The 22,555-nt window shown below is 55.6% G+C and overlaps 2 protein-coding genes and 1 pseudogene across 8 annotated transcripts in view; 1 reads left to right on the top strand and 2 right to left on the bottom strand.

The window, feature by feature from the left end:
• The window catches only part of TPPP (tubulin polymerization promoting protein), a 36,380-nt gene extending 22,331 nt beyond the window's left edge, over positions 1 to 14,049 (top strand). For 2 of the 3 annotated variants that reach the window (XM_063604140.1, XM_063604139.1), the window contains exons 3-4: positions 7,777 to 7,930; positions 8,606 to 14,049. In XM_063604140.1, the coding sequence (XP_063460210.1) occupies positions 7,777 to 7,930; positions 8,606 to 8,800 (349 nt within the window). In that variant the 3' untranslated portion in view covers positions 8,801 to 14,049. The remainder of the gene's footprint in view (positions 1 to 7,776; positions 7,931 to 8,605) is intronic. The other variant, XR_010112106.1, reaches the window with a different exon arrangement.
• LOC134730355 (uncharacterized) lies at positions 1,105 to 7,777 on the bottom strand (annotated as a pseudogene).
• The window catches only part of CEP72 (centrosomal protein 72), a 53,051-nt gene continuing 43,949 nt past the window's right edge, over positions 13,454 to 22,555 (bottom strand). For 2 of the 5 annotated variants that reach the window (XM_063604129.1, XM_063604130.1), the window contains exon 12: positions 13,454 to 20,905. In XM_063604129.1, the coding sequence (XP_063460199.1) occupies positions 20,740 to 20,905 (166 nt within the window). In that variant the 3' untranslated portion in view covers positions 13,454 to 20,739. The remainder of the gene's footprint in view (positions 20,906 to 22,555) is intronic. The other 3 variants (XR_010112104.1, XR_010112105.1, XM_063604128.1) reach the window with 2 other exon arrangements.

The raw sequence follows: 22,555 nt of genomic DNA, 5'->3' as shown, positions 1-22,555 counted from the left end.
CTCCTCAGCAGGCTCGGGCGTGTGGACACATCTGGGACGAGTCCCTGGGTGCCCTCTGTGTCGCCCAATGTGTGTTCCAGGATACACAGGAGCAGACCCGGGGAAAAGCGGTGTGGAGATGGTGCTTATGGGTGAAGCTCCTAGAAGGACTGGGCGGGAGGTAGGAAGAGCCTGTCCAGGGGCCATCAGCCCTGCAGGGCCGGCCCTATGTGCACAGCCTTGGCGCTGGCCCGGACACACCAAGTGCAGTGCCGGGTGTGATTCCTTCTGCAGAAAGTTGCTTTCAAACTATGGCGCATGTGTGTGTGCACATGGCCGCATGTGCACACACATGCCTGCACACACATGCAGAACTCTCCCTGCGGTGGGTGGGGCTGGGTGGCTGTGGCTCATTTGGAGAATGATGGGAGCCCTGCCTGCTTGTGGGGGTGCTGGCACCCCAGGAGGCCGGAGGAGCCCCAGCTGCTCTGGGCCTGTTCCCAGAGGCAGGGCTGGAGCTGCTCAGGCACTTGGGGGGCTAAAGCTTGGCCCCCTGCTCCAGCACATTCACCTCCCCAGTGTGGGGCCGGGGACCAGCCTTGGGGTGTGCCAGCCTTGGCTGACCATGAGGGTCAAGGTCTGGGGGAGCAGACAGCTGTGGCCCAAGCCCAGGTAGGGGTTGAGGCTGAGACCCAGTCCTGGGCAGCCTGGTCGGCAGGCTGGGCACCGTTGAGTGGGTGCCGTGTGGGAGATTGTCCTGCGGGCAGCAGCTCAGGTGGCCAGGACTGGGACTCCGGCCTGAGGGGAGGCCAAGGGATTCTGACCTCCCCGCCTCCCCATTCACCTGCAGCCATGGACCCCTGTGACCCTGGGCCCCCCCAGGGCTGCCCCCACCTCCTCCTCTCTCCCACCCTCAAACTGTCCTTCCCTCCTGCAGCTTGGACTCCCCTCGGGGGGTCCCTATGATCCTGGCACGGGGTCCTGACCTCCCAGGTGTACAGGAGCAAGGGGCCTAAACTCACACCCTTGTCTCAGGAAGAGAGGGGGGCAGGGCCACCAGGAGGGGTTGGGGACACTAGAGATTTTCCTTTGATTTCTGGGGAAAGCAAGGGGTGGAGGCGGCGGGCCTGTGGGTGTTGAGTTGCTTTTGTTTTGCATTTTGGGGAGGGGGTGCCCACTGTCACTTGTGGGAGCCTCTGCCTCCCTCAGGAGCTTGGGGACCGTGAGGAAGTGGCCTTCGGTACTGCAGAAAGCTGCTGACTCTGACAGGACTTGTGGAGAAAAAGTCTACCGATTTCTGTTTTCAGGGCAGGTTGCCATGGCTCCACCGGCGTGGCGCCAGCTCGGGGTATCTGCGAGCCTTTGTTTAGTCCTCGTTGCCATGGCAGCGCTTGTTTGTTTTGATGTTACTATGTGTTAAATCTTAAACAAATTTCTTGCAGCCTTACGCCAGGTTTTTGTTGAAGCCTACTGTTAACCCAGACAATGACTCCCTCCTGCAAAGAGCGTGCAGTGGCAGCTTTAAAATATTAATGGAGGCATAGCGTGCACAGGCGGGACCGGACCACGGGCGGTGGGAGTGGGGCCCGGTAGAGCCATGGACAGCGTATCTCCCAGCGCCTCCTCGAGCCTGGGGAGGGGCCCATGCCATGGGTGCCTCAGGACCCCTGGGGTCAGGCTCAGCTGCTGCCTCCCCACCTGCACCAAACACCACCAGCCTCTGGGCGAGGGTCTGCCAGCCTTGCTCACTGGCCCCCTGTGGGTCCATCTAGCCCAGGTGGGGGCACCCAGCCGATGAGGCAGAGGAAGGAGGGCTGGGCTGCAGTCTCGGCTGGCTGGGAGCCCTGGCCTCCCCCAGGACCCACGCTTGTGTGCTGGGTGTGGTGTGTTTTCCCAAGTAAATGCACTGACGTTTCCTGTAGACACCTGGGTGGATACTGGGTGTTGGCTTGGCTTGGGGGTTAGACTGATACCTGGACGCTGGTTAGAAGGAAGCCAGGGCCAGTGGGGGACTGAGAACAGCAGGGCCAGGCTCCCTGGGGTCTGCGGTTGCCCCGAGCGTGGAGGGCTGCTGAGCCTGGTACACGCCCCCCGCCGGCCAGCCAGCACTGGGGTCTGTGGTCACCCCAAGTGTGGAGGGCCGGTAGGACACTTTGTCCTAAAGTCTTCAGACTGTTCCCAGTACGGAAGCCAACCCAACCACCTCCCAGGAGCAAGACCCAGGTTTGGAGAGAATCCAGGTCACAGTGTGTTTGCAGGGCAGCCGCCACAGGGCAGGTGACGTCCTCAGAGCACTGTGTGTGACGTCCTCCTGTCTGTCCATCCCAGAAAAGCAGGTGTCAGCTTCCCTGGAAGGGGCCAGGAGCCTCAGGGCTGCATTGCTCCCCTCCCCTTCCCCCGTGGTACCCAGCCCCGGGGAAGGGTGGGCTGCACTCCCCACACCCAACCCTGTCCCTCCATTGCTGTGGGTGCCACCCTGTCCCGGGCTTGCACTCGGCGGCTCTGTAGCCCTGGGGCCAGTTCTGTCTTTGGGGAACCTCTAGTGGCCACCCCTGGCAGGGCAGGATGAACGTGGCTTCTGCAGAGTGGAGCGCCTGCGGGGGGACCCTTGGCCATGGTACGTCTGTGGCTGAGGGTTCAGGAGCTTGTGGCCTCGCAGTCAAGGCCTGTGGCTCCTGTACCCTGCAGGCCGGGCAGCACCAGCAATCCCCAGAGCACTGTGCGGCGACAGGCACCCGTCTCCCGCGCTTGGCCAGTGGCGGGCGTGGCCTTGGCTGTCCACTTTGCCCCATGAGCCTGACCAGGCAACACAGGTCATTTGAGAGGGTGATCTCCAAACAAACAGCCAGAAACTGACTTCAGGTGCACAGACCCAAGCCCTGCCCAGGCCAAGACTGGGGTGGATGGAGGCAGCCGAGCCCCTGGGGCCCCCTAGAGAAGGTCGGGCCCCTCAGATCTGCCCGGGGTCCCTCTGGGCCCCAAGTCCACGTCCCACCAAGGGCCACCTCTTCCTAGTGATGTCCACAGGGCGGTGACTACACACGCCCCACCCCCGCCCCTCCCCAGGAAAACGAAAAGGCTGGCGGCAACGCAAAATTAATTAGGAGCAAGCTCAGGGTGTGCACCCAGAGGGAGACAGTGGGCTGATCCCAGGCGGCCCCTCAGGCAGGGGGGAACCTTCGGTAGCCAGACCTCCGGAGCTCAAGCAGCCCCCCGACCGGCTGTGTGGGGGCTTCATGGTGGGTGTGCCTGGGGTTAGAGCTGGTGCAGCAATGGGAGGGCCCTGGCTCTCAGCCCGCCCTGGGGCCTGAGCTGCCGTGGCCCAGTGGACGTTGCCATCCATCCTCTGAGCCAAGTAGGGTGCAGGAAGGGCTCAGGTTTCCTGAGATGAGGGGAGAAGCCCTCTCAGGTGGCCAGACATCACCTCACCTGCCCCCAGGTGCTCAGCTGCTGGTGGAGTCACTTATGAGGGGAGAATAGGCAGGGCCTGGAGGGCTTGCCACCGACCTCTGTCGGCCCCGGGAAACGTTGCTCTAGGTCCTCTGTATCTTGCTGGGGCTTGCGGGAGGCAGGGGCGGCCAACAGGCATGGGGAACCCCAAGGCTGGGTCCTGCTGGAACGGGACCACTGGACCTTCCTGGAGCAGTGAGAACTCGGAGCGAAGTGCAGGATGGCAACGCCAGACAGGGCTCCCCTAAGGCCGCGTCCCTACCAGGCAGGAACCTCCCCAGAAGCTCCCCCTCCCCCCGCGGGGCCCAGCAGCCAGGGAGTCCTTCCCAGCCTCCTCAGGTCTCAGGGGCTAATGGAAGATCCCAGAGGTTGGTGCCCTGGGGGAGCCGCAGCCCCTCACTCTCAGACTCACCTAAGTACAGGGAGAGGCTGTTTCCCCAGATTCCCCTTCACAGCCCCCAGCTTCCCACCTGTGGCAGCCTCTGGACAGGGCACTCCAGCCACAGCAGCTGCAGGCCCAGAGAGCCCAGGGGAGCTGGTAGCTGTCACCTCGCCCGCCGGCCCCCGCCCCTCAGAGGGCACCATGGGAGGGCATTCCTGATTCACAAGGGTGCTGGATGCACAGTCCCGAGCCCAGCGGGGCCTGTGACGTCCGCCCCGGAGGAACAGGCCTCGGTCCTCGGAGGGCTGTCCTGGCCTGAGCCCAGCTCCTGGAGGCCCCAGGCCGGGTCCCAGTGTCCCTGAGAGACTGAACCAGGCCCAGAGGCCAGGGGACTCAGAGCCTGGGAAGCAAGTCCAGGCCCCGCAGGGCATCGTGTGTGAGCAGCGGCTGCGTCCTGCTGGGCCGGCTTTGGGGCAGGGCGCAGGGCTGGGGAGCGCATGGGCAATGAGGATGCCGAGCTCCACACTCGGTCTCTGGAGGACAGGCCCACTCTACGTCAGGAGAGCCGGGCAGCCAGACTAAGTGTCTCTGGGGAAGAGGCAGGCACCGCTGTCCTAGAACTCCTGAGGACTGCCCCAGGCGGGGGGCACCCAGGTCTCCTGGGGAGAGCTCCCCGCCCGTGTGGGGCAGAGACCCAAGCGCCCTTTCCCCAAGACACTCGGGGAATGGGCAGAGCAGGTGTCCGGATCTGAATGTCGCCTCTGATGTGGGAGCCCCCTCAGCCATCCCCCTCCTGCCGAGTGACTCATGCTGGTGGTGCCTGGCTCCAAGGCCGTCAGAAAGGGCTGCGTGCCTCAGCACTGGTCACCAGGCTGGCAGTCAGGCCTGGTGTCCGCATGTCAGCTTGGGCAGGGTGTGAATAGAAGACAGGAGAGCCTTTGACGGCCCAGGACAGACAGAGGCCCCAAGGGCCCTAGAGAGTCAACACCCCCACAGGGCCCAATGGGCACTGTCAGTTCCAGGCACTGTGGGCTGCCTGGGGTGGCCTGGCTCTTCTAGCACCACAGGGAATGTGCGGGTGTCCACGCCGAGCGCATCAAGGGGCTAAATCCACCCGCAACACTGTGGACCCCCACGCCACGGAGCTGCTCAGGGCACCTCCGGCTCACCGGGCTCACCAGCGCCCCCTGGGGGATGCTGCTGGACAACAGTGCCCTATGACCCGCGGGTCTGGAATGTGCCCTGCGTGGCTGTCCTCAGCAGTCCAGGCCCCGCCCTGGGGCTCTGCCTCCCCACAGCCCCCTCCGGACACAGCGAGGCCTCCGCTCCCCTCCCTGGGACCCCATGAGGCGTGAGGGTCTGAGCTGTGGGACCCCGAGCACTTGGTGTGTTTCTCAGCGCGATTTCTTCTCCTTTGGCTCAGCACTGTTGATGGTGTCTGTTGTGTCTTCAGGACACGCGTGTAAAGTGTATGGGAACCCTCAGGTGCTGTTTAAACACAGCATCCGCCTTGGGGTTTGGGAATCACCCAGCGGCACCTCCGTGCCTGGCTCCAAGCCTGGCCACTTGGCACCCACCGCGTTGGGTGCGTATCCTGGGCTTGTTCTCGAGGGGTGGGGGTGCTGTCCACGTGCGCACACATCACAGCACTGTGGTCTGGCCACTGCTGAAGGGCACTGGATTGTTTGGGGTTTGGTGACTACGAGCAGAACAGTGGTAAACATTTGCGTTTATGTGTGAGCCTGTTTTCATTTCTCTTGAGCAAGGACCCAGGAACGGGACTGCTGGGCCGCCTTTGGCTGTGATGAGAAGCTGTCCACAGTGGCTCTGCCGCCTTGCTCGGCCGGCTGTGGACGAGCACGCCCCCTACCCCGCGGCCTGCTCAGTTCGAGGTGCCGGCAGTTTGTCTGAGACCCCTGGAGAGTGCGCAGGGGCCTCGCTGTGTTTTCCATCTGCACTTCCCTGACGGCGCCCACGCGGCCCCCTCTCCGCGTGCTTGTCCGCACTTCCCTGACGGGGCCCACGCGGACCCCTCTCCGCGTGCTTGTCGGCACTTCCCTGACGGGGCCCACGCGGCCCCCTCTCCGTGTGCTTGTCCGCACTTCCCTGACGGCGCCCACGCGGACCCCTCTCCGCGTGCTTGTCGGCACTTCCCTGACGGGGCCCACGCGGCCCCCTCTCCGCGTGCTTGTCGGCACTTCCCTGACGGGGCCCACGCGGACCCCTCTCCGTGTGCTTGTCGGCACTTCCCTGACGGCACCCACGCGGACCCCTCTCCGTGTGCTTGTCTGCATGCACGTGTCTTCTCTGGTGGTGTCTACTTCAAATATTCTGCCCGTCTTTTCACATGGATTTTTTTTCTTACTGCTGAGTTTTAAGGTTCCTTTGCGTATCTCAGAGACAAGTCCTTTCTCAGGCATGTCTCCTAGTCTGTGGCTTGTCTTCTCATTCCCTTAATGGTGTCTTCTGAGAGCACAGTTTCGAACGTTTTGATGAAGTCCAGTTCATCCATTTTTTCCACTATAGGCCATGTTTTGTTGCCATTTCTAAGAAATCTTCGCCTAACCCCAGGTCACAGAGATCTTCTCTTTGGTGTTCTTCTAGAAGTTTGTTTTAGTTTCATAATTAGGACCATCATCTATTTTGAGTTAGTTTTGTATATAGTGTGCAGTATAGACCAAAGTGCATTTTAATTTGCACAGGGATCACCAGTTGCTCCAGCTCCACTTGTGGAAGAAACAGTCCTTTCTCTCTGGCTTGCCTCTGCACCTGTAGACATCGGGGGGCAGCACGCGTGTGGCTGAGCCAGACTCCCCCTGGGCTGCGGGGCTGGCCGCATGCCCGTGCCCACGTCGCTGCCGCTTTGCAGTCAAGCCTCGATGAGCTTTGGAGTTGGGTAGTCAGTCTTCTGACTCTGTTCTCATTTCTTGAAATCGTTTTGGCTATTCTAGGCCCTCTGCTCACTGACTTCTGGAAAGGCTTGCTGGGGTTTTATGGGTCATTTGTCTCCTGACTCTTGGTCACTGTGGATTCTGCAGCTGGGAGTGCCCTCGGAATGCTTGGCCTCCTGGGTGCAGCCTTTCTCGCGCTGTCCGGAGGCTTCCCTGGTGAAATGCAGGTGCCTTTTGCAGAGCTGAGCCTCATCCACAGGATCTCTTGTTTTAAACACTGAAAAACCCCACTTTGGGTTAGTTGTGGTAGATCTGGTCAGAGGAGAAAAATGTTTTCTAATTAGAATTATTATATAAAAACCAAGAGTCAGTTTAGAACCCTCTGGAATTGCCTGAATGGCCTGTGGTGGGAGGATGTTGTAAGGCGTGGAGTGTGTTTAGATGTGGCGTGTTGTGTGTTGAGATGTGGCGTGTTGTGTGACCAGAAGCTGCTCACGGCACCTCCGGCCCACCGGGCTCTGCACCTCTGAGGCCAGGGCAGTGCAAGGGCACAGCGGGGCCGCCTGGCGGGTTTTGGAGCCAGGGCATCTGAGGCGTGGGCCTGCGCCCATGCTGCCAAGTGTCCGGGGGTGGCAGCCCCTCCTAACCATGTTCCTGTGTGGGGGACACCTCCACCTAGGACCCCAACACACACAGGCAGAGCCGGGGCCCCAGCAGGTCCTAGGACCCCCAGCTCCCGGCGCAGCTGGGCGGGGCTGTGGTGGCCCTGGGAGGAGGAGGTGGGCTCCGCTGCCTAGTGGCCTCCCGCACCGCCCCAGCAGAGTGCAGACCCACACACACCCTGTGTCAGAGCGGCCTGCAGGGCCGTGTGAGCATCCAGCTTTATAGAGGACCTGCTTCCGCCAAGCTTTCTTCCAAGACAGTTTGGATTTGCAGCGCTACCAGGGCGGCTGCCTGTGGGTGAAGCCTGTGGGCTGCTGGGCCATGGCCGTCCAGCTCTGCTTGGACCCACGTGTGGGGAGGGCAGCCCTGGGCCGGCCCGCGCCCAGCCCTAAGTCGCCTATGCCCCTGTAGAGGGAAGTCTTGCCGGACCATCACCTTTGAGCAGTTCCAGGAGGCGCTGGAGGAGCTCGCCAAGAAGCGATTCAAAGACAAGAGCAGCGAGGAGGCCGTTCGCGAGGTGCACAGGCTCATCGAGGGCAAGGCGCCCATCATCTCAGGGGTGACGGTGAGCAGGGCGGGGATGGAGGGCGGGGCCTGGAGGGGGTGGGGGCGGGGCCTGGAAGGTGGGTGGTGCCTGGGGGAGGGGTGGTCAGGAGGGACATGGATTAGAGGCGTGACCTGGGGGGGGTCCTGGGAGGCGTGGTCAGGAGGGCGTGGCCTGGTGTGGGGTCTGAGGAGGTGTGGTCAGAAGGGGCATGAATGGGGCATAGCCTGGAGGGTGAGGCCTGGGGAGGCGTGGTCAGGAAGGGCATGGACTGGGAGCTTGGCCTGGGAGGGGGTGGGTGGGTCCTGGGAGGCATGGCCAGGTAGGCGTGGCCTGGGGGGGCCCTGGGGAGGCTTGGTCTGAAGGGGCATGGATTTGGGGGGCGTAGCCTGGAGGGTGGGGCCTGGCTGTTCTGACAGCCCCTTTCCTCTGAGGGTGCAGGTGGTGGGGTCCCCAACTACATAAACACCAGGTGGACCTGGGCAATTGTTAGGGTTGTGGCACCCCGCAGGCCCAAGGCTGCCCCAGGGTCAGGAGAGGTAAAAATAAGAATTAAAAGGGGCATAAATCCCAGGGTTTATGCCCCTTGCCCACTGCCCCAACGCTGGGAAACCTGCCCAGGGCACAGCCACTTCACCTGCTGGCCTCACCTGGCTCGCAAACTCACCTGCCCCCTTTCTCCTGCTCCTCTTGCAGAAAGCCATCTCGTCGCCCACAGTGTCGAGGCTCACGGACACCACCAAGTTCACGGGCTCCCACAAGGAGCGCTTCGACCCCTCTGGCAAAGGCAAGGGCAAGGCTGGCCGCGTGGACCTGGTGGACGAGTCGGGCTATGTGTCCGGCTACAAGCATGCAGGCACCTACGACCAGAAGGTGCAAGGGGGCAAGTAGCCCCCGCTCCATGCCTCGCGGCACTGCCGGTGTCCCCGGAGCAGGGACTCTGTCACCTCGCACTTCATTACATTCCTGTACTAACTGCGGCAGAACTCAGACGGGTGCCCCAGAGGGGGCTGGGGGGCGGCCAGGCCCAGGCCTCCCTCCTGCCCCTCCTCCTACCGGATGCCCCCAGCACTCCCCTCTCAAACCAGGTTTGGGCCCCAGTTCACTGACCCTCCTAATACACCTGCCTCGTCCTCAGCCATTTCCAAAGTGTCTCGCGGATCACACCACACTGGGCACGTGGTTTGCAGGTCAAAGGGGCGTTTTAAAGCAGCTGGCTGTCATGGCAACAGGAGGCTGTGCTGACCTCCTGAACGGCAGACACCTTCCAGGAGCCCTGAGGGCGGCAGGAGCTAACCCCAACCAGCAGGCAACTAACACGGAGTTGGCCCCACACCGGACGTGGGAGGTGTCGTGGGGCCCGAGGCCTGTCCTGTGTGCAGCCGCCACCACGGGGCCTTCCTGCTTTCCTGGGCAGAGGGCAGAGTGAGGCCACCTGGCAGGGGTGCTGGGCACCTGGCACATGTGTGGGGAAGCCGGTCACATGGACACACCTGTGCACACATGCCTACAGGCCAGCTCTGTGCCAAGGGCAACCTAGGTAAAACGAAAGCTGTCGGGGGCAGTGGGCGGCTTCCCGGCTTACCACAGTGGCTTGGACTGTGAGGGTAGAGTAGACTCGCTTTGCTTTCCTGAGAAGATGCGGTGGCTGCCTATGTTCTCAGAGCGGGTCTGGGAAGATTCAGAATGTCCGGTCCCTGTGGTGTTGCCAGGCAAGAGACATGAAGTGCCGAGACACTCCTCGCCTCACCGCGTGACAGAGCCTCTGCCCGGCCCTCCCGTTCGCCCGTCCTCGCTAGCTGCACCCTGTTTGCTCGCAGACCTCCCATTGCCACAGCCCAAGCACCTTCTTCAACTCTCCCAAAATGTCTCAGCCTAACCTCTCCTGGCCAATCCCCCCTGCCGGAGAGCAGGACACTAACGAGGACCCCCAGGCCTGCGGTGTCTGTGGGGGTTTCTCTGCCAGCAGGGGGCTGAGCAGAGCCCATCCAGGACACTCCACACTGCCAGGACACACCCAGGCGGCCCGCCCTTGCCTGTCTGCACCTGGGGAGAAGCTAGCGCTCCTGCTCCCTCCTGGGGAGGCTGACGGGTGTGGCCACCCGCTGTCACAATGGCACACTGCCACTGTCCCTTGGCACGCACACAGCCACAGCCACACGTGTGACCTGCTGGGCCGTGGTTCTGGAGTCTACCTGCGGATGAGCCTGCGGCAGTCCTGGAGAAACTTTTCCAGAGCCTATTAGCCCGTGGCTACGGTCAGGCTCTGGCCAGGGCAGAGGGCTGCCCAGGGCCAGGCTCACAGTACAGGAGGATGGCAAGGCCCCTCCCTCACTGGCACGCATGAGCACCACCCGCCTCCCCGACTCCCCGACTCCCAAGAGTGCACCTGCTGCGGCCACAGCCCCGTGGAAGGACTCCCCCTACCTGAGCAGAGCAGAAGCCCCAGGGCGGAGCTCCCAGCCAGCATGGTCCGCTGAGGGCTGGGGGGTCTCCGAGGCCCCTCAACAGAGAAGCCTCCACCTGAGGATGGGGAGGACCTGGCAGGCAGCTTCCACGGCAGGCCTGGGAAGTTCATGGTGCCTGGAAATAAAGACCAAGGAAAAATGGACCTCAGGCTTCGTGGCTCCTTTAGGATGTCACCTCACCGGCCTGGGGAAGGCGGGGGGTGCCCAAGCCCAGCCCTGTGCCCCCGCTGAACCTGGCTGGACCGCGTGTGAAAGGCAGAACTAACGTGCGGAAACATTTCAAAACAACTCTGAATGTGCAGGGCGGAATCGCCCGATCACAGACAAGCAGTCATCGGAATCACCCGATCACAGACAAGCAGTCATCGGACGCACCGATCACAGACGAGCGGCCACCGGAATCGCCCGATCACAGACGAGTGGCCACCGGAATCACCCGATCGCAGACAAGCAGTCATCGGACTCACCGATCACAGACGAGCGGCCACCGGAATCACCCGATCACAGACGAGCGGTCACCGGAATCGCCCGATCACAGACGAGCGGTCACCGGAATCGCCCGATCACAGACGAGTGGCCACCGGAATCACCCGATAACAGCCCATCACAACTCCAAAGCCCTTGTGTTGAAAAGGCCGAGGACGAGTGGTCACCAAACAGGGTGGCTCCCCAGGTCCCGAAGCCTGAGACCCGGAAGACCCTGGCACCCTTACACCCTCGGACTCCTGCCCTCCTCGCCCTCCCTGGCCCCAGCGCGGCTCCACCCTGGGCTGCGTCTCCTGGTCACAGGCTGCGTTTCTCTTTTCTGTCCGTGGGCAGCCCAGTCCCCACAGTCACGGCCAAGCCACGCAGAACGAACATGACTCCAGAGGACCTCGCCCTGGAGCTGAGCCTGGTGCCGGGTCAGGACGGAGGGACAGGCGGGTTGGGGTCCGCGGGTCCTCACACGGCAGGCACAGAGGCTCGCCAGGCCCTGCTCCGGTCTGTGGGGACGAGGGACACTGAGGAGAGGTGCTGGGCACCAGGACGCTGCCTCCTGGTCCCTGGTTGGCCTCAGACAAGAACGGCCTCGAGAAAAGAGCCAAGCGCATCGGGAGCACACCAGAAACCGGCCCTGAGCACGAGAAGCGCCTCCGCCCGGCCCGGGCACCACCCGACCTCGCAGGGAGCAGGCCCTGTCACCGACGGGTCACCTCGTCCATGCGGCCAGCACCGACTCACCACAGCCCTTCCCAGACTTGGCTGGAGTGGCCGGAGCGGCGGGGCTCATGGCTCCCATCTTGGCCCCTGGAGGTGAGCTCATTCACAGAAGTGGTCCCTTCACTCTGAGAAAATCGTGGCGTGCATCCCAAACCCTAGGCCACGCCTGTGGGTTTCGTGAATGAGATCGAGGCTGCTGTGGCACCCTGCCCGTCCTGGCCTGGAGCACCCTGGGATCCTGGAGGGAGAGGCCCCACGCCCCCACTCTCCCTCCACACTTCCAGGGTTGGTGCCCACGAGTTAGAGGCACGGCCTCCCTGGTGTCCCGCCCTCCCCCAGCGGCCCTCAGGCTTTTCTCAGACATGCGGGAGCCAGGAGAGCACCCTTCTCCACTCAGCTCCAAAGCGAATCTTTGAAAACACCCACTCGGCTCCCATCTCTGTCACCTAGCCAGGAGGGGTAGCAAAAATAAAGTCACGAGGACATAGTGGTCACCATTGTCAGTTACAACTTGTCTGTGGAATCCGTAATTGCATCTGTGTGCCGCCTCCGAACACAGAACATTGTTTGGACGGCAGCCCCACTGCACATAACAGACCCATGCATCTTCCTCAGTCAGTTTCTGAATATTGTGAATTCAGGCAGGTGTGTGTTCTCTTCTGCATGTTTTTATGCACTGCCAATTAGCTTCTACTAACCACGGTTCAACAGAAAATAAATGTGTACTTGTGAATAACAAACTGCACAACCTGCAAACCAGGAGAGAGGGACAGGTTCTGTCAGGGGTGACACCAGGACACAGGGACAGGTTCTGTCAGGGGTGACACCAGGACACAGGGACAGGTTCTGTCATGGGTGACACGAGGACACAGGGACAGGTTCTATCATGGGTGACACCAGGAGAGAGGGACAGGTTCTGTTGGGGTGACACCAGGAGAGAGGGACAGGTTCTGTTGGGGTGACACCAGGAGAGAGGGACAGGTTCTGTTGGGGGTGACAAAAGGAGACAGGGACAGGTTCTGTCGGGGGTGACACCAGGAGAGAGGGACAGGTTCTGTCGGGGGTGACACCAGGAGAGAGGGACAGGTTGTCGGGTGACACCAGGAGAGAGGGACAGGTTCTGTTGGTGACACCAGGACACAGGAATAGGTTCTGTCGGGAGGACAGTGCTGATCGTGTCTCAGCATCAGGAAAGGAGAAAGGCAGAGGGAGAGCACTGAGAAGACTGTTCACGCCAGAGTGCTTATTTATTTTTAATTTACTGCTATAGGATAAGCAACCAGGTAGTGTTCCTAACAGTTAGCGTTACCAAAATTAAAGTTCAAATTATATGTTTAAAATATTGTAGAAGATATATATTTATACTGGACTACTTTTACACCTTCTAATATCCTGTCCAAGTTTGGGCGCAGATGGTGGAGTTGGGCTGGCATCATGTCCTGTGGCCGCCCCACTTGCCTTTTGGTGCCACTCCATCCCGGGCCCCAGGGATGCCAGCTCAGGGCTGACCACAGCAGCCCTGCGTGGGCATCACCTCCTACCCCAGCCCCCATCCTGGGCTGCTGCGGCCGCCTGCTTTTGTGAATGGTGTTTTGTTGGCACAGGGCCTGTCCTGTGTTTTCACACAGGCCTGTGGCTCCTGCTGTACAAGTGGAGGGGGGAGGAGTTGAGATGGAGACGCCTTGGCCCTGGACACTTACCTGTCCCTCTACTGGCCCAGCTCATCTCCTCCTGTGGGCAATCACGCGTGCACTGGCCACCCTCCCACGCCACAGCACACACCACGAGGGGATGGCACAGGGGGAAGATGAGGCTGGACCATGATGTTATCAATAGGCTAGAACGTCCTTCAAACACTGAACCTGCATCTTTCCTCCTCTTACTACTGAACACTTTGTGAGCTCTGGTGGTCCAGGGTGCAGCGTTTGTCCCCGGGCATGTGATGGGGAGTCCTGGGCACATCGAGATGCTTTACTTCTTTCTTTCGACCTCTTAAAAAACTAAACCAAGCCAAACCACAAAGGAAATCTGCACAACTTAAGAGAAACTTGAAAGGGATCGTGTAACTACTAGTTTGTACTAAGTTTTTTTCAAGAAAGGGAAACAAATTTATATATATATATATATATGTGCAATATATTTTTACACTGTGTGATTAACATTAGGGAGTACTGAGTGCATCACTTTATCAGTGTGACGGGTGATGTCCACGTCATGGCTGTTCTGACTCTGAAAGCCACTTCTGCTGATGTCTAAACCGCACTCACCGCGGACGTCCGCAGGGTGGGGTGGCCCTGCTGTCCCTCCTGCAGGTGAGAGGCGTGGTGTTGCCTGTTGGACTTGCTGTTGAGCCTGGCTTGCAAACCTGTAGTGAAACAGCTCGTGTCTGTGTGCACACTGCCCCTGTGTCTGCTGTCGTTAACATTGTGTGTCAAGTTGGTAAAGTGACAAATAAAGGTGTTAAAACATGGATTTCTCTGTTCCTCAGAGCACACGTGTCTGTAACAGGTGATAACAGGGGATAGGTACTGGAGGGGCCCCAGGTGGGGAGTGTGCTGAGTGCCTCCACTGGGCTGAAGCTCACAGGGCCAAGGCCCTTGTGTCCCCTTTTCCCGAGGGAGTCTCTCGCTTCCTCATCTAGACAGGAGGACTGTGAAGGAGGAGCAGGCGGACCAGCCATCTGTCAGGTGTGAGTCCTGCTCTAGCACTGGTGTAGCCCTGGGTGGGGTCTAGATTCAAGGGGAATAGACATGAACACTGTGAACACCACCAGAGCCCCCAAAACAGGACAATGTCATCACGGGCTGCTATAAAAAAAATGCCAACCTGAGATACTAGCCCAGCGAAACAGTTTTCCAAAATGAGGATACAATAAAGGCATTTTTGGACAATGAAAAGAGAATTTGCCACCAGCAGACGTTAAAAGAAATTCTAAATGCAGAAAGCAAAGGTGATCTCAAATGGCATGTCTGGTTTGTGAAGAAAGTGGAGCAAAGAGAATAAATTGATCAATAACTCCAAATTAACAGTGGCTATATCAATACTTTGTGAGATTAAAATGTTTCATAAAAATACTTGGGAATCCCCACAGGTGAGCAGAACAGGAGCATGGAGAGGGACGCGCACCTCGCGCTCCAGGAACCAACCCCAGAGGTGGGTGAGAGCATGGACTAAACGCACACATGCCATAAGCATGGGACAGAAGCAGAGTACAGTCTCCAAACGAGCAGAGGGACATGCGGGATGACAGGAGATCATCTAAAAGTGGCAAAAGTGAAGAGGGAAAAAACCATGAATAGAACAAACAGCACAAAATGAGATGGCAGATTTAAACTAATGAGATGGTGGAAATCAGCTTCGCGGAGGCCGGGCACGGTGGCTCACACCTGTAGTCCCAGCACTTTGGGAGGCCGAGGCGGGCAGATCACAAGGTCAGGAGATTGAGACCATCCTGGCTAACACAGTGAAACCCCGTCTCTGCTAAAAATACAAAAAATTAGCCAGGCTTGGTGGCGGGCGCCTGTAGTCCCAGCTACTCGGGAGGCTGAGGCAGGAGAATGGCGTGAACCCGGGAGGTGGAGCTTGCAGTGAGCCGAGATCGCGCCACTGCACTCCAGCCTGGGCGACAGAGCGAGACTCCATCTCAAAAAAAAAAAAAAAAAAAAAAATCAGCTTCGCTGATAAAACAAGAGAAAGAAACACAGAACAGGGAATTGATAAAATAATATTTTAACCCATATTTATTTGTAATTTCAGCATGGCTAATGATAGATCAGATCAGAAATTGAAAAGAAAATGGAGGCAAAGGGTGTTTTTTTGAAAGGACTGAACAGAAAGTTCAAATAACGAATATGAAGAATGGCCAAGAATGGGCTGAGTCCCCGGGAGGCAGATGCTGAGGTGGCCTTTGTATCACAAGAGGCTCACTGGTGAGGAATGCCCCTGAACAGCAACAAGGGGAGGAGGCAGGGAAGCCGGGAGGCCTCAGGGAGGCTCTGGAGATGGCCTGCTAGGGAGCTCCCTGTGGTTCGCATTAGGCCCAGGCCCTGCCTGCTTGGACACTGGCTGCGGCTGCCTGGATGAGTGTGTCCTCAGCTCCAGAGCCCAGGCACAGCCTGACAGCATGGTGGCTGGAGATGGTCTCTACTCCTGTACTCCCTGCCCCTGGATGGCAAGGTCTTGCTTGAAGGGACACAACTGTCCCTACATCTCTGCCACAGGGACACACAAAACTTCAAATGTTGAAGCCATTCAAATTATGTGTTATACCCCCCAAAATGGAAAATTAAGACAATATGGACCAATTCTTAGAGACACATAACTTACAAAAACTAACTCCAAAAGAAATGGAAAGCCTGCTCAGCCCTGTGACTTAGGGGAAGTCACTGTCAGCTACAAAAGAAAACCCCTAACACTTCAGTGGCTGGACACACAAAATGTATTACTCACACAACGTCCAACTTCAGGAATAACAAGAGATCTCTTCTAACAGAAGACAAACAGACTTCCTAATCCTGTGATGCAGCTGCCCAGGTCACTGGCAGGGAAGCTATCAAAGTGATGCACCAGCTCCCGCTGCTCTGGCCCTGAAATGACTCACCTCAGTCCCACACACAGGCTGTTGCTCAGTAGTCACACGGCCCCAGCCCAACTCAGGGATATGCAGCGTAAAGGCAAGGGGGACATAAGGATGGTCTGTGTGAACGGTTCTGCCACATCCTGGAACACTGAGTTATACTGGATCAGTAGTCAAACCTCCTGACAAAGAAAGTTCCAGGCACAAGTGACTTCACCAGCAAGTTCCATCAAACATCCATGGAAGAAATAATTATAATCTTAAGTAAATTCTCCTAGAGAATGGAGAAAGAATACACAACCTAGCTCATTTTACGGTGGTGTAAAGATGCGAATCCTTTCAAGAACAGCATTACAAAGGAAAATCGTAAGTGGCTGTCACCCGTGAAGAGAGATACTAACCACTGTACTAGAGCATGCAGCTACCCAGTGCTCAGGACGCACCAGATGCTGCCCGAGAGTCTTATTCATACTAACTCATTTCACCTTCACAACAATCCTGTGAGGAAGCCACTATTTTCCCATTGTACAGACGAGGAAATCAGGGCCCAAACACAGGTGCTAGGTGGTATAGCTGGGCCACAAAATGCTAAACAAAATATTAACAAACCAAATATAACAATATGTATGTAAAAGAAAATCCATAATTATTAAGTTGGACTTATCTCAGAAATTCAAGGTTTATTTTTAACAAAAGCAAATTATGGTCGTTAAACACATCAATATATTAAATGATAAAAATCGTGGTCATCTCAATCACTGCAGAAAAAGTGATAAAAGTCATCCATTCTTGAGGCGAATTATTGATAGAAAAAGCTTTAAAACAAACAAAAAAAAATCTATTACAAGTGAGTGGATAAATGGTGAGAATTTATCACCCCTTTGAATATCAGGAAGAAGACAACGATGCCCACTCTTTTACCACCTCTAATCAGCACTGCACTAGGGGTTCCGACCAGTGTAGAAAAGCAAAAAACAAAACAAAAATAAAAACATAAAGTAAAAATCCAGAACAACAGGAATGGGAAAGAAAACCCATTACTCATAGAAAACATGACTGTGTGCCTAAAAATGAGGAAACAGCTACAGGCAAATGATTAAAATTACTAGACTGCCAGATACAAATTAATACACAAAAATGAATTTCCATGAAATGGCAACACATAATTAGGAAAATGAAATCCAAGCACATTTTTTAAAACAGCATCGCAAAATAACAAGGACCTAGGATTAAATGTAACAAAAGACATACAAGACCATTGTGAAAAGTATCAGGCTGTATTAACACCCGCTGAAGGAGCCCTAACATTTGGAGAGACAGATACCATGTTCAGGGCTTGTAAAACCCAGTATTGCAAGTATGTCAAAGATTCCCAAGTTGATCTACAGGTTCAATACAATCCCAAACAAAATCCCAACTCAACCGGCTAGTTCTAAAATGTATGAAACACAAAGGGTCAAAAACAGCCAAGACATCCTAACATAAGATGGAGGTACGCGCCCCAGAGTGTGTGGTATTGGCAGAGATAGACAAGGAGATGCAGAAACGGACACAGAGATCATCCTGACAAAGGAATCTTCAGCAGCCGGGACTGGGAAAACTGGGCTTATGTCTGCAACACAATGAAACTGGATCCTTAAGCTTCACAACAGGCGCAAAAATCAATTCTGGGTAGAATCTATATCTAAAATCCAAAATATACAAAACTATAAAATCCTTTGGAAGGTAACAGAGTATCTTTATGATCAAGGCAAAGTAAAGATTATTAAAAATCAGGATCCAAAATGCTTTAATCATGAAAGAAAATATTGATACATTGGGCCATATTAAAGTTTAAAATTTCTCTTAAAAGACACCATTAAAGTAAAAAGACAAGAAAAGCTATTTGCAAATGTAATTCACAAAGCACTACTACCCAGAATCATAAATAACACCTGCAAATAAATGAGACAGACCATCCAATAGAAAAGTAGGGAAAATACTTGAATAGGTACTTTACAAACAGGAAATCCCGATGAGCCGCAGACACATGAGAAGGTGCTGAACAAGGAGAAGCCAATGAAACCAGAAAGAGGTCTACCCCACCCCGCGCCACCCCGCGCCCTCCGCCACCCCACGCCCTCCACCACCCCACTCCCTCCACTACCCCACACCCACCGGAGTGAAGGTGCTAACACTTCAGGCAATGGGTGCTGAAAACATGGACCGGCAGACGTGGTCATACACAACTAGCAGTCGGGCCTGCGGGTACCACCACTTTGGAACAGTTGGGAATTTCTAGTAAACCTGTTAAAAACATGGTTAAGCAGTTAATGGAAACATGAACATAATGGGATATAAAACTAATGAAAAAAATCAAATGGAGTTTTTTTGTTTTTTTTTTGAGATGGAGTCTTGCTCTGTCTTCTAGGCTGGAGTGCAGTGGCGCAATCTTGGCTCACTGCAACCTCCACCTCCCAGGTTCAAACGATTCTCCTGCCTCAGCCCCCCAAGAAGCTGGGACTACAGGTGCCCACCACCATGCCCAGCTAATTTTCATTTTTAGCAGAGATGGAGTTTCGCCATGTTGGCCAGGCTGGTCTCAAACTCCTGGCCTCAAGTGATCCTCCTGCCTCAGCCTCCCAAAGTGCTGGGATTACGGTGTGAGCCACCCCGCCTAGCCTCAAATGGAATTTTAGAACAAAAATATATCTAATTTCTGATATAAAAAATTCACTATACAAGCTTAACATCAAATTAGGCAAGTGGAAGAAAAGATTAGTAAGCCTCGCAACAGGACAATAAAACCACCTAAAGGAAAGGATGAGAGAACAAGGATGAAAAAGCATCACGTTTAGTGACCTGAGAGATAGTATCACAGTCTAACAGAAAGCTAACTAGAGTCGCAGATGGGGACAGGGAGGAAGAAGTGAGAGACGGGGTCAGACAAGAAATATGAGTAGTGGCTGCAACTTTGCCAAATCTGGTGAAAAATATGAACTCACAGGTCCAAGAAGCTCAATGAAACCCAAACGAGGTAAGCATCTATAAGCTTAAAGTGGATTAATATTAACATCTTCTAGTACTCTTACATATATAAATTACGTGATGACAAATTAACCCCATCCCAACCCTACAGAAAATAAATTTGGTATGACACATTTTCCTGTTATGACCACAACTGGACAGAGAGGTGACACAAGAGGGCAGCCTGAAGCCTAGCAAGTCCTCTTCGGGGAAGAGACAGCAGAGTCCCACCTCTGATTTCCCCAGGGATACAATCCACATGCACGCACACACACACACACAGAAGCGCACACACACAGCTAGGAGGCACACACACACAGCTAGCAGACACACACAGCTAGCACACAAGCACACACACAGCAAGTGCACATACACAACGCGTGCACACACAGCACACACACGGTGCGTGCGCGCACACACAGCGCACACACAAGTGCACACACAAGCGTACACACAGCTAGCACACAGCAACTGCACACACACGGCTAGCAAAGCGCACACAGCACACACACAGCAAGCGCACAAACAAGCACACACACACAGCAAGCACGCACACACAGCTAGCACACACACAGCAAGTGCACACACAGCTAGCATGCACACACAGCTAGTACACAGAGCAAGTGCACGCGCACAGAGCACACACAGCAAGCACACACAGCACACACAGCACACACACAGCTAGCACACACAGCTAGCGCACACACACTAGCGCGCACACAGCACACACACACAGCAAGGGCACACACACACACAGCAAGGGCACACACACACACACAGCTAGCACAGAGCATTTTCTTCTTAGGCCTGCTCATTCTTCCCAAATCAGTTGAACGTCATTTAAAAAATGACCTTGTCTTACCAATCACAGCAAGTATGACATAAGATATGAAGTTTCCAAACTAAAAATCTAGTTTTGTGTCCTATTATGACATAATTTTCAGAACTACACTGCAAACAAGAGAGCGAGCCAGGGCTTGGGTAGGTGTTTCCGCTGTGATATGTTAATATCATAAGACAATATTTTTAAGGTTTTTTCCCCCACATCTATAAGTGTCACTTGTGTTAAGTCTTTGAACTTAATTATTCCCACTCACCTATCATGGTGCACAGCTTGTTCTATAAAAAACTCAATGACAAACTCAGTTATAATTTGTATACAGCCACTGAAAAAGTTAACTTTTCAGAACAATGTATTTGTTTATTAAACAAAGATTGCTTGTTACACAGAAAATTATTTTCTTTAATTATCATACATAGCTCTCTTTCACATCAGGCAGTAGAACACTGCATTTACTTCATCTCAGGATACTGGATACAAGATTAATGGTTAGTTTGTCTCAAAATATGTCAATGTGTTCTGTCTGAAAACATGCAGAGGGCTTGGAGTAATCATATCATTTTAGGAGGTGCTTTAGAAAACCAAGCTACAGGTCCTGAATACATTCCAAAAATCCTAAATAATTACCAACAGAAGAGAGAACTCTTGCCAGCCAGTACACTCAGTAAAGAAGTACAAAGGTGCAGACAATGTAACTTTACCAGGAAGCTTAAGGGGTGGCCCAGCTTCTCGGCAGGAGTCAGCAGGCCTGGCGGCCTCCATGGCTGGCGCTGCTGTGTGGAAACAGGGCCATGGTCTTCTTGAGCTCCTGGTAGCTCCAGTGCATCTGCTCCACCTCGGCTCTGTGCTGCGCCCGCACCTGGCTCAGCTCCTGCAGCAGGTGTTCATTGGTGCTGACCAGGGAGCTGCAGAACGACAGGGAAGCGGCTGCTTGGCACTTCCGTCCTCTCCAGCGGTGTGGCCCTCACCTGCTGGGGCTGCCCACCTCCCTGCATGGGCACGAAGCTGCCCTGGCCCTGCACACAGACCTATCTCTGTGGCCCCATCACCTTCTGTGTCCCACTGGCTACCGCCCACCTGCCTCCTCCTTCCCAACCACTGCCCTGACCCCTGGGAGCAGCCTTGGAGGTGCGGCTCAGCACCTATGGAATGAATGAATGAGCTGAACAGGCTAATGAGTGACTGAATGGCGCCTTGGCTATTCCAGCTACGCATGGTTTTATGAGAAGATGATAAACTTCATGGCTAGCAAAACAATGTTCTAATTCTAGAAAATATACGGGGACTGAAATATTTCTAATTCCCAGTCAAATATAATAATTTTGACATCATAATAGTGTAATAGAAGAGTCCTAGTCTTTAATGCTGTTGACCATTTTTATTTTAGAAGCAAAGTGCTATTACATTTTACCCACTTTGTCACCTCCAAATTGCCCTAATCACCCAGTCAGCAATGACCTGAGAACACTCAGGGCATTACAAGTATTAGACAAGGCAGGGCCCACTGACCTCGGTCACATTAGCCACAGAGATGGGCACCCCACTGACAGGGCCACTGTGCAGGCCCAGGCCCTGTTCGCTTGGACAGCAAAGGAGCCGCAGGCCAGGACTGGATGAAGCCAGCATGAATCCTGGGGGCAGAAGCCCGATGCCACTGTGTTTGGGAGCTGTGCACCCTGCCTTGTCCACATCCAGGCCACAGTGCTCAAGGAGAATGACCCCCAACTGTACCTTGACCTGCCACAGACAGGTCCACCAGGTTCCAGGGAGTCACATGGCCCTACCCACGACTGGGCACTGCACCCGCGGCCGACACAGTCCCCTTCCTTCTGCTCCGCTGCATCTCCTCTTGGCCCAGTCTCATCTTTCAGGACCCTTCCCCTCTGTAACTTACACCTGTGATGGGCCCCATGGGAGTCTGTGGCCTTTATCCTGTAAGGGGCAGAGCCTGGCTACGCCTATGACCAGACTGTAGTCGAACCCAGGTAAGTGTGGCAGCCTCAGCCTGAGGAGTGGGGGAGGGAGCGGGAATGGGAGGTGGGGGGAAAGGAAGAGGGAATGAAAGGGGGAGGGGAGGGGGAGGAACTGACCACAGACCAGCCTTCCCTGCTGAGGCCACAGCAACAGGGGTTCACACAGCAGCACCCACAAAACTGCCCAGAGCGACCTGTCCTTGCCTCCTCCAGCAGCTCGCCTCTTCCTTTCTGCACCCAGCCTCCAACCACGTCCCGGCACACAATTCTTTAAAGACAAACTAAGATTCTGCCTTGAAGATCCCCTCACACCCAGCCCCCTTCTCACCATCCCCCTACAGCCAGGGAGTAAAAGTGAAATCTCCATATTTCCAACTGAACACGCACTGCAGTGAAGGGGGAAGCACAGCTGCTGGACTATGGCCCAGGGGAACCAGGTTGCCCCGCCGTGCCCGACCATCTCTCATGCACCTGTCTCCCCTGGTCACACTGCACACAGGTCATATCTCACAGTCCACAACTCTCAGTCCACACCTCACATTCACAACTCACAGTCACACTTCACAGTCACGCCTCACAGTC

The sequence above is a fragment of the Pan paniscus genome, chromosome 4 (assembly GCF_029289425.2).
Source record: "Pan paniscus chromosome 4, NHGRI_mPanPan1-v2.0_pri, whole genome shotgun sequence".
Taxonomy (NCBI): domain Eukaryota; kingdom Metazoa; phylum Chordata; class Mammalia; order Primates; family Hominidae; genus Pan; species Pan paniscus.
The sequence above is the reverse complement of the archived record's forward strand: the minus strand, read 5'-3'. Positions and strand labels throughout refer to the sequence as shown.